The 12,277-nt window shown below is 42.8% G+C and overlaps 1 protein-coding gene across 3 annotated transcripts in view; it reads right to left on the reverse strand.

Annotated features, from left to right (window-relative positions):
• Mindy3 (MINDY lysine 48 deubiquitinase 3) overlaps positions 1–8,582 on the reverse strand; it is a 72,862-nt gene extending 64,280 nt beyond the window's left edge. For 2 of the 3 annotated variants that reach the window (XM_041630852.1, XM_041630851.1), the window contains exon 1: positions 8,278–8,582. In XM_041630852.1, coding sequence (XP_041486786.1) covers positions 8,278–8,371 — 94 coding nt within the window. In that variant the 5' untranslated portion in view covers positions 8,372–8,582. The remainder of the gene's footprint in view (positions 1–8,277) is intronic. The other variant, XM_041630855.1, reaches the window with a different exon arrangement.
• Positions 8,583–12,277: the final 3,695 nt, after the last annotated feature.

Below are 12,277 nucleotides of genomic sequence, written 5' to 3' on the forward strand. Positions count from 1 at the left end.
ACTTTAGATAATTTATTTTGCTTGAAGGAAGACTAGAAATCCAAACATTCTTTTCCAGATAGTATTTTTGTTGTTATCTTTTTTTTCACTAAAAATAATTGCATGAGAACACTGTAAGGGAGCAGTGGGCTACTTTGTTTCCATCTTTGGATCACATTCTGTAATTTAAAATGTAAATGGCATGATAGATACTAAGTGTTCACACACTGGCTCTATCTTATTTTAAATATTCCTAATCAGCACTGACTATTAGCAACTAAAGTTATGCAGAGGGCCCTGGGGCAGAAGTCAGGAGAATCCACTAGAAACTCTGGAAAAAAAAAAACCAAAACAACCATTTCGTCTTGAGCCTTGGTGGTCTTATTTTACAATGTTCACTTTCAACTTCAGTGTGTTAGGGATCTAGTGAATTTGACTAAAGGCTAAATTCAGTAACCCAGCAAACACACTGGGTTTGTTTAGATCTCATAAACACCAGATCTTGCAATTCAGATTATATGCAAGACTGCTACAATCACTCACCTAAAGGGGCTGATAATCTAGTTGAAGAGGCATGCAAATAGGTAGTAAAAAAAAAAAAAGACTATGTTAATGTAACAGAGGAATGAAGGACACTGCGGGTGTCCTGGGTGCAGAAGGGAATGTCTTACTCTGCCTGAGTCAAATTTTAACAGACAACTGGAGGCCAATTGTGGCAGGGGTTTGCCTTGGAGCAAGGATAAGCAAATGATATTCAGGCAAAGCAAATATCACTATTAAATGGAAAAGGGCTGCAAGGGCAGAAAAGGTTGATAGATCAAAGGGAAATGTAATGCAGCTGAGGGGCAGGTTAGGGACAGAAGAAGTGGCAAACAGGGGGAGAGACAGGGGCACTACAGAGAGCTGCACAAGCCTGGGGAAGCTCTGCCCTTGCAGGAGTAGACAGCTTTCTCCATTGTTAAAGGATGGAAAGAGAAAACTTCTTTCAAGAAGCCCAGTAGAGATGGAACTGACTCAATAAAAGATACTTTTTTTATGGAGAGAGAGTTATTTTTAGGAAGCATCTCAAATGAAATTGAAGTTTGATTACTATATGTAAATGGAGCATGCTTGATACAGAGAATGGATACAGTTACAGAGAAATGAGAGTTGCCTCTGAAGTTTCTACAGAAAAAGAAGAAAAAAAGCTGAGGATCAGGAGCTTCCTCACCAACTTCTCCTTTGGCCTCTTGTCCAAACAGCATTTTATGTGTATTTCACATAGTTTTAAAAAAATAAATCAAGCGGTTCCACCAAGAAATCCCCCGGACCTCGCTCTTGCCCTCTCAGCCCCCCCCCCCCCCCCCCCCCCCCAGCCAGCCATAAGCAGCAGCCTGCCTTTCTTGGCCCAGTCTCCTCAGCCACCTTCTGCGCTCACTCTCAGCGGCGTGCACTGGTGACTCCTCCAGGGTACTCTTAAAGACTCATCTGACTTTCTGTTAGATAAGCATAAACTCTCAAGAAGCTTGGGCTCTTGCATTTTGGCCCCTCTTGTTGCACATTTTAACCTGTTTATTGTCAGTTATCACAGCGCCTCTTAAATGATGATCCCCAAGGATTGGGACTATGCAGTTTCCTTACTATACGTTCTCTCCGGTAATATGGAGAATTTTATCTACCCCAACAATTTCATCTACTCTTTAAATTTCCATTACTGATTATAGCCACATAGCCCCACATATAAACCAAACATACAAAATCTAAAGTCCTTATGTGGTCCTGAACAATGAACTCCAGTCTCACTGTGGAGATTCTTCCATGTCTTCAAACATTCCTGCCTCTACCAAACTCCATGCCTTTGTACATAATGCTTGTTCTGTCTGAAACAGCCCTTTCTGAAAAAAATGACTTATTTTTTAGGCTTCTTCCTTTTAGCTCAAGGCTCCAAAACCTATCTTGGATGTGTCCATTTCTGTCCCATATGTAGTCCGCCTCAGTTGAAACTGCTATCCCCCTCACCCAGCATACTGATGAAAGTTTCCACACACACCTCCCAGCTCTTCATCCACTGAACCCCTCCTATTCATCGGGATTGCCTGGCGAGTATGTCAGAAATGGAAACAAGGTTTGGACACAGTCTGCTTAAAAGTCTTTCTACGGCCTCCCACTGCAAGTAGAATAAAACCTTAACTCCCTTTTCTGGTCTAAAGATATGGGAGGATTGCCCAATTCAATGGACCTCCATTTTACTTTTACTTTGCTTTAGCTACGAAGTCCTTATTATAACTGCTTGTTCTTTTCTCCAGATGAAATACTACCTTCTATTCTGCTCTTCATAGTTTTCAGGATTTAATTTAGATGTTAACTCCTTACAGACTTCCTGGCAAATATGTCTAAGTATCCCTGAGCAGAACCAGCATTTATCATAATCTACATTTATGTTAATTTGTTATATAGGCATCATATCTTTAATTGATGGCTGTTTTTCGCCATGTGCTATATAATCACTGCTTCTTAATGCTTGTTGAATTTCTGAGAGGGAAGACAATTAAGGGGTGTTTGTAAAGATGTAAAACAGTTTAGTTTCAAACATGTAAAGCAGTCATTACTACCATCTAGAAGTGGGAGATACTGGACCTCAGAGCAAGATTTGGGACTATAGATAGCAAGTGCAGTCATCTGAAACAGGTCAGTTACAGCGAAGGCCAACATGCACTACACAGATAACACAGCTGAGAACATTAGAAAAATGGGGAGAGGCTGTGTCAGCAACGCAGGATAACATCTTAGAAAAACAGGCCAGACAGAAATATAGTAGCTGAGGTTCTAGAAAAGAACAATTAGATGCAAGAGTAGTCAGCCATGACAAATGCTAGATCAAGCATGCCACTGGAGCGCTACACAAGAAAACTCGGAGTTGGCAAGGGCACAGGACTTTAAATGACAGGAGAAACAGCAAAAGCAAACTATTTGTTGCACAAGTTTCACAGAAAGTAAAATGGCAGTAGCATGAAGAATTATTTTGACACTTGATGTTAGCCAGAAGAATGAAGGGCATGAACTAAAAAATGGCATATGGTTTTAATCCCAGCACTCGGCAGGCAGAGGCAGGTGAACTCTGAGTTTGAGCTCAGAGTCTGCTTAGTGAGTTCCAGACAGCCAGGGCTACATAGTGAGACCCTGTGTCAGAAAAAAAAAAAAAAAAAAAAAAAAAAAAAAACAAAACCAACAAAAATAGGGGTTGATTCAATGACTGATACGAAAAAGAGAAATTCAAGATCTATTGGTCTTAGAAAAGAGCTGAGAAAGTGTATCACAGCAACAGTGACTACCAAGTAGACAGAGCTTCTCAAATGTGCATCCCGCCCCACAGACTTTTTCTATAGTACTAGAGACCAGTGCAAGTTAAAATAGTGTTTGCAATCTGCCAAGACATAACCTGCCACAGTTCTGCTAATGTCATATGCTTTCATGTTGAGTTCCTTAATTTAAGAGTATAACAGGATCCTGGGCTCAGAAAACATGAAAGCTGCCGACCTAAGAGGGAGAAAGCTTAGAATATTTATAAAAGAAAAAAAAAGTGGAGGGAGTAGCCACTGACTGGAGTCAAGGGAATGAAAAAAGGTGAGAACTGTGGAACTCTCTGGATCAACACTGAAGAGCACTAGGATAGCAGACAAGGATGAAGAGCAGAGGCAGAAAGGACTCACTTAAGATATAATAACTGTCTGTGTTGATGCCAGGTTTATCCAGCACACACAACACACTGGAGATCCTGATAACAATAAATGAAGATCTGGAAGTAGTTAAGATGGATGGGAAAAACTTAATAAGGAAAGTGGCAACTAAGAATGCTGGTTATCATATTAAGACCACCAAATTTGAGGTTCAAACTAAGCCAAGAGTCTGGGCCAAGAGCTGGTGGCCATCCCATCCAGATCCACCAGCCGCCATACCTTCTCTTCTGCTAAGCAGGGTCAGGCCTTGTCAGTCTTGGTAAAGACCTTTGAGTTTGTCCAAGGAGAATAAGGAAAGAGCTCTGGTACTGCGTGGAAGTGCAGAGAAGTGATGAGGTTCTACCAATCTTTCAGTTCATGTAATAAATAATTAGGAATGAATTCTAGCCACAATATTCAAAAGGAAGTAAAAACATTATTAAAAATCCTATCAATATAATACAGTTATCAAAATTCATGGGTGGTGCTTATAATTACAATCACACCACAGTGAGATGTTTTTTACTTCTCTCCTTGAATGAGTTTGCTAATATACAGCTACTCTTATTGTTAAGTGTTTTCATTCTAATTATTTCCTAGATTTAAAACAATTTTGCTCATCAAAAAAGATAATTTTTGTGATTAAACCTAAGATTACTTACTCATCTAATAACTGATTTGATATATATAGTTTTTTTAAAACATTTCACAGTGAAGACATACTCAGTTTCATGATATATAGCACCTAATTTAAATTTGAGTCATGAACCTTGCAAATATCCAGACTTTTATTCTCAAGTCTGTACACACATGCATCCCTCCAACCAACTGGACAAGCAAGGTCTCTAAAGTCTTAGTAACCAGTGCAAAACCAAGGGTGCAGACTTTGTTAGATTACTATAGGTCAGACAGTCCAGGCTAAGCCAAATATCTGAATGGAGCCTATTTTTCTTAGCTAGTGATATTAGAATAAAGACTTTATCCTCTGCGATCTTGTAGGGTTGCAGTAACAGTTAAATAAGGTTTTAAAATAAACCTGTGCAACATGACACTACAGTACAAATCTTTGAATTAATGAATTACATTATATACTTAAAGTACTAAGCAATTAACCTTCTCATGTGTTTGCAATTACGATTTTCTAATTGCCTCTTAGGTGAATTATAATTTAGTTATACTACAGAAAGGAAAACCTAAGCTCAAACTTTGACACAAATGATCTGGCAATGAATTATTTATTTTTGTATATTTTGTGCATGAGTGTGTGTGTGTGTGTGTGTGTAGCTATGTGTGTAGCTGCAGAAGTTGACTCTCTCCTTCAAGCATGTAGGATGAGACTCAGGTAGTCAGGCTTGGTGGCAGGTACCTTTCCTTGCTGAGCTATCTTGTTGGCACATTTTATATTATTAAACATTTCCTTACTTTTCATAAGTTAAAATCTTATTTTCCATATTATTTAGTAAAGACTCCCTTATTCCTCAAAATCCCCAAAATCGAATTTTAGTCAAATACAGTCCTGCACCATCTCAACAAGACAAAATCCACATTAAGCTGCTATAGATAGTCATGTATTTTTCCAACACACCTTCAGGTGGAACAATAACGCAAAGTAAAGTTTGGAGAAAGAGACAGACAGAGAGGTTCCTAAGCTCCTGAGATCTAAACTGAGGTCAGGAAAAACACAGCCCCAAGTGTTTCATATGCGCTGTTCTGGAAAGCTGTGCCTACATTATCCATGAGGAACACTGAGAACCAGAAAAGGAGTCTGCCAAAAACTGTGTTACAAAATCAACACTGAAAATTGAACTCCTAGTTCGTCAAATGTTCCCATGATCAATATTACTTCTGTCAGACAGAGAGGATGCCAATCTGGGTTATGCTGGGACACGGTCGATCTACTGCCTCCAGTGTTACTATCCTGATCCACACCTCCTCTCCTCTCGGACTACAGGGACCATCTGATCTTAATCACTGTCTCATCACTGTCTGCCCTCAACCACAGCTGTCAAATCAACCTAAAAACAACCTGTCTCCTTGCTCCAAAACTTCCAGGGACTCCTCTGTTTCGTTCAGAATGAGGGCCAAAGTCCTTATAATGACTAGAAAGCCTTATACGATTATATTACTTTTAGAGCATTTATTCCCCTCCCCTTCGCACTGCCCCCTCAAGCAACACTAATCTCCTTCCTGTTTCCCAATTAATAGTCTGAGAACATGTGGCACTGAGACTTTAACAGGGGTGGTGCCCTCTGTCTGGAACGCTTTCCTCAGATGCCTGCACAACTGGCTCCCCAAGACTCCAGTGCTTCCAGGACTCTCTGTCCCTTCACCTAATACCACTGCAGGCACTTGATCCTTGCTCTACTGGCCCAGGCTTCAGCAGCAAGGCTAGGGACACAAGTGTGGTTTAGAGGAAGAAAAACAAGAAAGAGATGCTAAGGAACAAAGAAGGTGAAAAAGCGTTTTTAAAAGGTAGGCAAATGAACAGGAGAAGGCCGAAACAAAACAAATTTTCAAACTAAAACCAGTCAGTTAGGACCAGGAAGATAAGGCAAGTCTTTTATCCCAGCACCCAGGAGGTTAAGGCAGGTGGATCTCAGTATGTTCTGTTCAAGGCCAGACAAAGCTACCTGGTGAGACCTTATTTCAAAAACAAAGACTAAATTCAAACCTTTTAGTAAACAAATTTGGAGAGATGGCACAGTGTCTAAAAGCACCAAGTGATTGTGAACAGACCTGGGTTCAATTCCCAGCATCCATATGCGGGTTCACACCATCTCTAACTTCAATTCCAGGGAATCCAATGCCCTCTTCTGGCCTCTGTGGGCACAAGGCATGCATGTGGTGCACGTGCATACATGGAAGCAAAACATCCACACACATACATTTTTAAATAAAAAATAAAATCAAAGCCAGGCAGTGGTGGTGCATGCCTTTAACTCCAGGGAGTTCAGGGCCAGGATGGTCTACAAGAACTAGTTAGGGCAGGTCGGGCTGTTACACAAAGAAACCCTGTCTCAAAAAACCAAAAAATAAAATAAATCTTTATATATATATATATATATATATATATATATATATATATATCAAAAATAACCCAAGACGTATACTTCTTTAAGTGAAAGAGGTTTCCAAAAGAATAAATAAACCTGTCAAAATAACGAAAATGAAGAGCTATGTGCTACTCTGTTGGCTCATTTTAAAAAGCAACACAAAATAACTTGACTAAGGTAACTTCCTAAATGGAATATCTCTAGATGTAACTTTGTTTTACACTATTTACTCCTGCATCTTATTTTGAGAAGACTGAGGTTGCAGCTATCAATTCGATGCAGTTATCGACCACAAAAATGAAGCCGCCTTACTAATGCAGCAAGTCAGTGCCCTGTGCCTCCTCCCATAATTCCAAATGACTATCACAGCAACATCTGACAATGGCCTCTGAGAGTAGGTAATTCTGAGTGAGCACCATTAAACTGGCAGAGGAAGTGCTGTGATCCACAGCCCTTTTTAACAAACAATACCAGACGCTGTCTCAAAATCAGAGATACTTGAGGCCACGGAAACAATTTGTAGCGAGCAATACCGTGTTTCCATCCCAGCGCCACACCTAACCACACAATTACAACATAAAACTGCTTTCTGGCATCAGTCACTTAGATCATTACCTCACCTCACCCCACTCCACCCCCCCCCAAAAGAAAATCCAAACACTGATAACATAAAACTCACTTGGAGACTGGAGATATAAAGATCCTGACAGGTGGCACTTTTTAGGCAACTCACATTGCAGCCCACCAGGCCCCCACTCTGCTCCTGCAGCTAGTGAGCCCAGAGGAGGAGAGGCTTTTTGGTAAACACTCTCCTATCCAAGTTCTCTCCATTAAAATACACTTACAGCAGTGGTTTTAAACCTGTGGGTCTCCGCGACCCGGAGGGTTGCACATCAGATACCCTAACAGTAGTAACAAAATTGCACTTATGAAACAGCAACGAAATAATTTTATGGTTAGGGATTAGCACATCATGAAGAAGTATACTAAAGGGTCGCGCGCATTAGGAAGGTTGAGAACCACTGATTGGAGCATGGGTACTAGTACGGAGCTCGGGGTATCCAACAGACAGCAGCTTAGCCTAACGCGGGGCACCTGAGGTGCAGGAGCGGGGTTAACTGTAACCAAGTCCAGGTACTAGAACTGAGTGCGAAGTCCCAATGCGGGCAGAGCAGGGGTACAGGGATCAAGCTCTGACACAGGGAAAGGGTGCGGGAAGCCGAGGGGCCGAGGCTGTGCTACTGGGGCCAGTCCGGCACAAGGAAAGGGTGCAGACACTAGAGAGACAGAAGCTGGGGTGCCAAGCCCGAGTTCAGGGAAAGAGTGAGGGTAGCAGAAGGGCTGGGAGCTAAGGTACTGATACCAAGCGGGGCTACTGGGACAGAACGCGGGTGTCTAAAAGCGGGGGGATCGAGACCAAGCCCGGGACTGGTAGAGTAGGGCACTGGAGCCAAGCGCCAGGTACCCGAGATGGGGGAGCGGGGATACTGGAAGCGAGCGGGCGGGGCGTCCTGGCGGAGCGGCTGGAACGGCGAGCCCGGTCCCGGTACCTTGCGTCCAGCGGCAGAAGATGGTGTCCGACAGCCCGGGGCTGCTCTTGGTGCCCCACACCAACTCCAGTAGCTCTTTGGTCACTTCGGACATGATGGGGACTGGACAAGAGGATCTTTGCTTCCCGGACTCCGACCCCGGAACATAGGGAAGGGGAGACTCGAGAAAGGGACGGCGGAAGAGCAGCGGCCGGGCGCGACCGGGAGGCCGGGCGAGGTGAGGGCAACACGCCGCCCGCAGTGACCGCGCCTGTCAAGCCGGCCGAAGCCGCAGCCTGGACTTTTCCGGGCCGGAAGTGGTCGGACTTCCGACTTCCTTTAGCCCCGCCCCCCCCCCGCGGAGCACCGGGGAATGTCGTCCCCGAAAGCAGAAGTGGGGATAGCCTCTGAAGAACTGGGAGTTTCTGGCCACCTTTGAGAATTGTAGGATTGGCGGTGGTTGGGTTCTTGGCTTTTGTCCTGCCGTGCCAGGGGGCTGAGAGAGCCCCTCCTCTCCTGGGCTCTGCCCTACTTTTTGTAGCAGGCTTTGGGACTCTGGCTCTACCACCCGGTCCTTTAAATCTAGAATAATACCAGAAACTAGAATTATGATAGCTATGCCCTTGAGTTGGGAGCTGCCTTTCACTGTCCCTTGATAAACCATGTAAACTTCAATCAACTCATTACGTGGTTATACTTGTAAATGCACTTGTGCATTAAAAATAACTACAGGTGTAACTCACATTACAGAGCTAGCAGGAGTTCGTACAAAGCACAGATTTCTGTTATGTGCAGATCGCGGGGGTTCCCCCAAAACCAACAAGGAGACCAAGTCCCGTATGTAAAAGCAAAGTGCCTTTATTCTTATTTAAGTTCAAACTCGGACTCTCCATGTGTCCAACTCACACTTCGAGTTTAGTTTGGGCAGGGTTTTTATAATAGCAGAGGTTGGGCTGAGGAATTTCTAAGGTTCAGAGCACCTAATTGGCTTATATTTGTCTAGCAGTGTCCTGGGTGTAAAGGTTTTTCGGCCCTTTCCGCAGACCATATCAGACCAAATCAAACCAAATTAGAAAAGGCCCAGGTTTAATGGAAGCCAGAGCTCCCAGGTAGCCCTCCTGGACAACAGAGAGGGGAAACGAGAACCAGGAAGATCATGGAGAGGGAAAAGTAAGACAAGAAGACCAAGTGTTTGTTCTCTTGGGGGTAGGAGGCAGTTTAAATAGCCTCTGGGAGTGGTCTTGACCCTCACTGGAGAGGGGTCACCATTTGCTGGGCTTTCTCGAAAGGAGTCTGGACTGAGGTAACTCCCAGGGGAAAAGCCTCGAAATGGAACTTTTCACCCAGACATTCCAAAATGGATGCCAGGGGCTGGGGTGCTACCCCACCCAAACACTGGGTAAAAGGGGATGGGTGTGTGCTGGGCTTTGGAGTGTTAGGTATTTTCCCTTAGAATGGTTGGTTCCTGGGAAGTGCCTGGGTTGTCCTTGGAACCAGGTATTGCCTTAGGGTAAACTTAAACTCTGGGGGCCTCTATCAAGCTCTTCTTGGCTGGGCCCTATAATTCCTTCTCCCAAGTTTTGAGACACATATGTTGGCAGCCCTTGAGATTAAAGACCAGGGTTTTATTAAAGAATTAGAATGTTATTAAATTTAGTATGAGTTTTTTGTGACATTTAAAAAAGAGAATTTTCATTGGTTGGCTTTGATGTTTAAATGGAAAAGGTGAATTGTGAATTTTATGTTTGTGATGGTTCGAGTCTTTTCTGTTTATTTGTTTCAGTGATGAAGTATTTCATAGTTATTTGGAGGTCGGATTCTGAGTCATGAAAATGCCAGACTCTTCTGTGGTGATTATCAAGTTAGCTTCACCCCACTTTGGCTTGTTGGTCCTTAAACTAGGAATTATTATATAGTTCACATACTGTAAGGTATAAAAGAAAAATGTGCACAAAGGATTCAGGTACTTCCTGGTATGGAATGTGCCAGAAAACAAGGAATATTTTATGAAGACATTTTGTGGGAATTTGATGCAACACTAATGCTTTTATAGTTTTTCACTCAAATTTTAGGCAGTTTTGCTCTTTAATGATAAACTCAAGATGCATAGCTCACTGATTAGTTTTTTTTAGAGCATTGTTGTTGTATTAGCTAGTTAAGATAAACAAACTTATTTAAAATCACCAAGTTTGAAAACAAGGTTTTTCTATTTTATTCCTTTCCCCATACTTCAGCATTCTTTCCTGTAGTACCAGGAGATTGCTAAAAACACCTGTTGGGACATGTGAAATTACCTGACACAGATGACAGAGCTCACGCATGCACGCAAGGGCTCACATTGGTGACGCATACATAGGTGACGCAACTATGCTGCATGTGGGTCATAAAGGGCCTTTTAAGGTTCCCCAGGGCGACTAGGTGCCTGAGGGCTTGTCCGCACAAGCATGGCCCTGGAACCTGGAAGTGCCAGCCATGCTGGTTTGGATAAAATCATAACATTCCACCCTTTTGTTTATTATAAAAAAATTGGGGAGTTTGGGGTCTTTAATGGGTGGGAATGTGGTGTCGTAAGGTCTCTCATGACTGCTTCCTGCTGATTTTGTGTGCTTTGGATAGTTAAGGTGATTGACTACATCCTGGGGTGGCTGATTACTTTCTTGGTTTTTCTGACTCAGTGAAACTGGCTGGCTGGCAGCTTGAACCTCGCAAGATGCTGGAAAGGCAGAAAATTATGTCTGGAAAAATTTTATATCCTGATGATTGAGGGAGGAGAGTCCCAAGATGGAAGATGGAGGGATTTTTTTGAGGTGAGGAGGAGGGAATTTCCCAGGGGTTTCCGAGACCAGGAATGATAATGGAAGGATTAAATGAAACTTATTCTGGGTGAGTCTGGTCCGTTTAGATAGGTCCAATTGGCTCCCTGGAGCTTATGAAAAAAATGTTCACAAAGAAATAAAGTTTAGACATATTAAAAGCTTATGATCACGATAGTATAGTTTTGGAATAGAAGACAGTGGGGAGGAGGGAAGAAAACAGGGGGAATTATTAGAAAGGGGAATTATTAGACCCCTCAATGTTTTGCCTGAAGCAAATCTTAAGACACTTGTTCTCTTTAGCATCATGGTATTATCTTAACATCCAGGAGACACTGCTGCAGTCAGTGATAAACCTGTTATGTTAAAGTCTGTTTTGTGAGTTTTTGGAGTCTGGGGCTGTGAATGTCCCCAAACTTGTTATTGTTTCTTACCACCCAGGCTTTTGTCTGTCCTTGTACCTCTGGCTCTATGTTTAATGATGGTCCCTGTAATAACAGCTGAGTGGTTAACTCGACATTTAAGTATAACATTGGAGATATAGAAATTGGTAAAGCAGATAGGAGAAAGAGGAAGAGGGAGAGTATATGGAATTTTTGGCACAGGAGAGTTGATTATGATGATGAGACTTTTATTCTTCTGGAACTGGAGAAAAAGTGGCTGATCTTAGTATTCTTTGAAACTTAAGGGAGCAGGGCCTTGTTTGAGTTACCTTATACAAGGGGGTATCTTGAGCTGGAAGAGTAAAAGATTTTAGATGGTACAGGTGGATTTAGTGAGGGAGTCCCTCGAGCTTGGCAGCAGTGGGAGTTACAAGAATTACTTTAAAGGGGCCCTGCTATTTAGGGGAAAGAGGTGAGAGGTTGGTCTGGGGGAGAGAATAGTACCTGATCTTCTATTTTAATCAGCAGTGGGCATGGATTGGCACATGGTTGAAGTAATGAGTAGTCCCATAATAGGGAGCGAGGATGGGATAAAAGCAGAGTAAGCAGGTGATCAGGAAGGGGAGTGGTTTTAGGTGAGAGGCCATGGGTTAAAACCAGCCACCTATACATGAGTTCAAAGGGCGAGATGGTAAAGGGGCTTTTGGGGAGAGCCCTAAGGCAAAGAAAGGCCAGGGGCAAAAGTTTTACCAAGTCAACGTGAAGCTCCTGTGACATCTTAACAAGAACATTTTTTTAAAGGAATGGTTAGTTTTTTCTACCTTC

This window comes from Microtus oregoni, unplaced genomic scaffold, assembly GCF_018167655.1.
Source record: "Microtus oregoni isolate MIOR12 unplaced genomic scaffold, Mior012 000035F_ref0000213, whole genome shotgun sequence".
NCBI lineage: Eukaryota > Metazoa > Chordata > Mammalia > Rodentia > Cricetidae > Microtus > Microtus oregoni.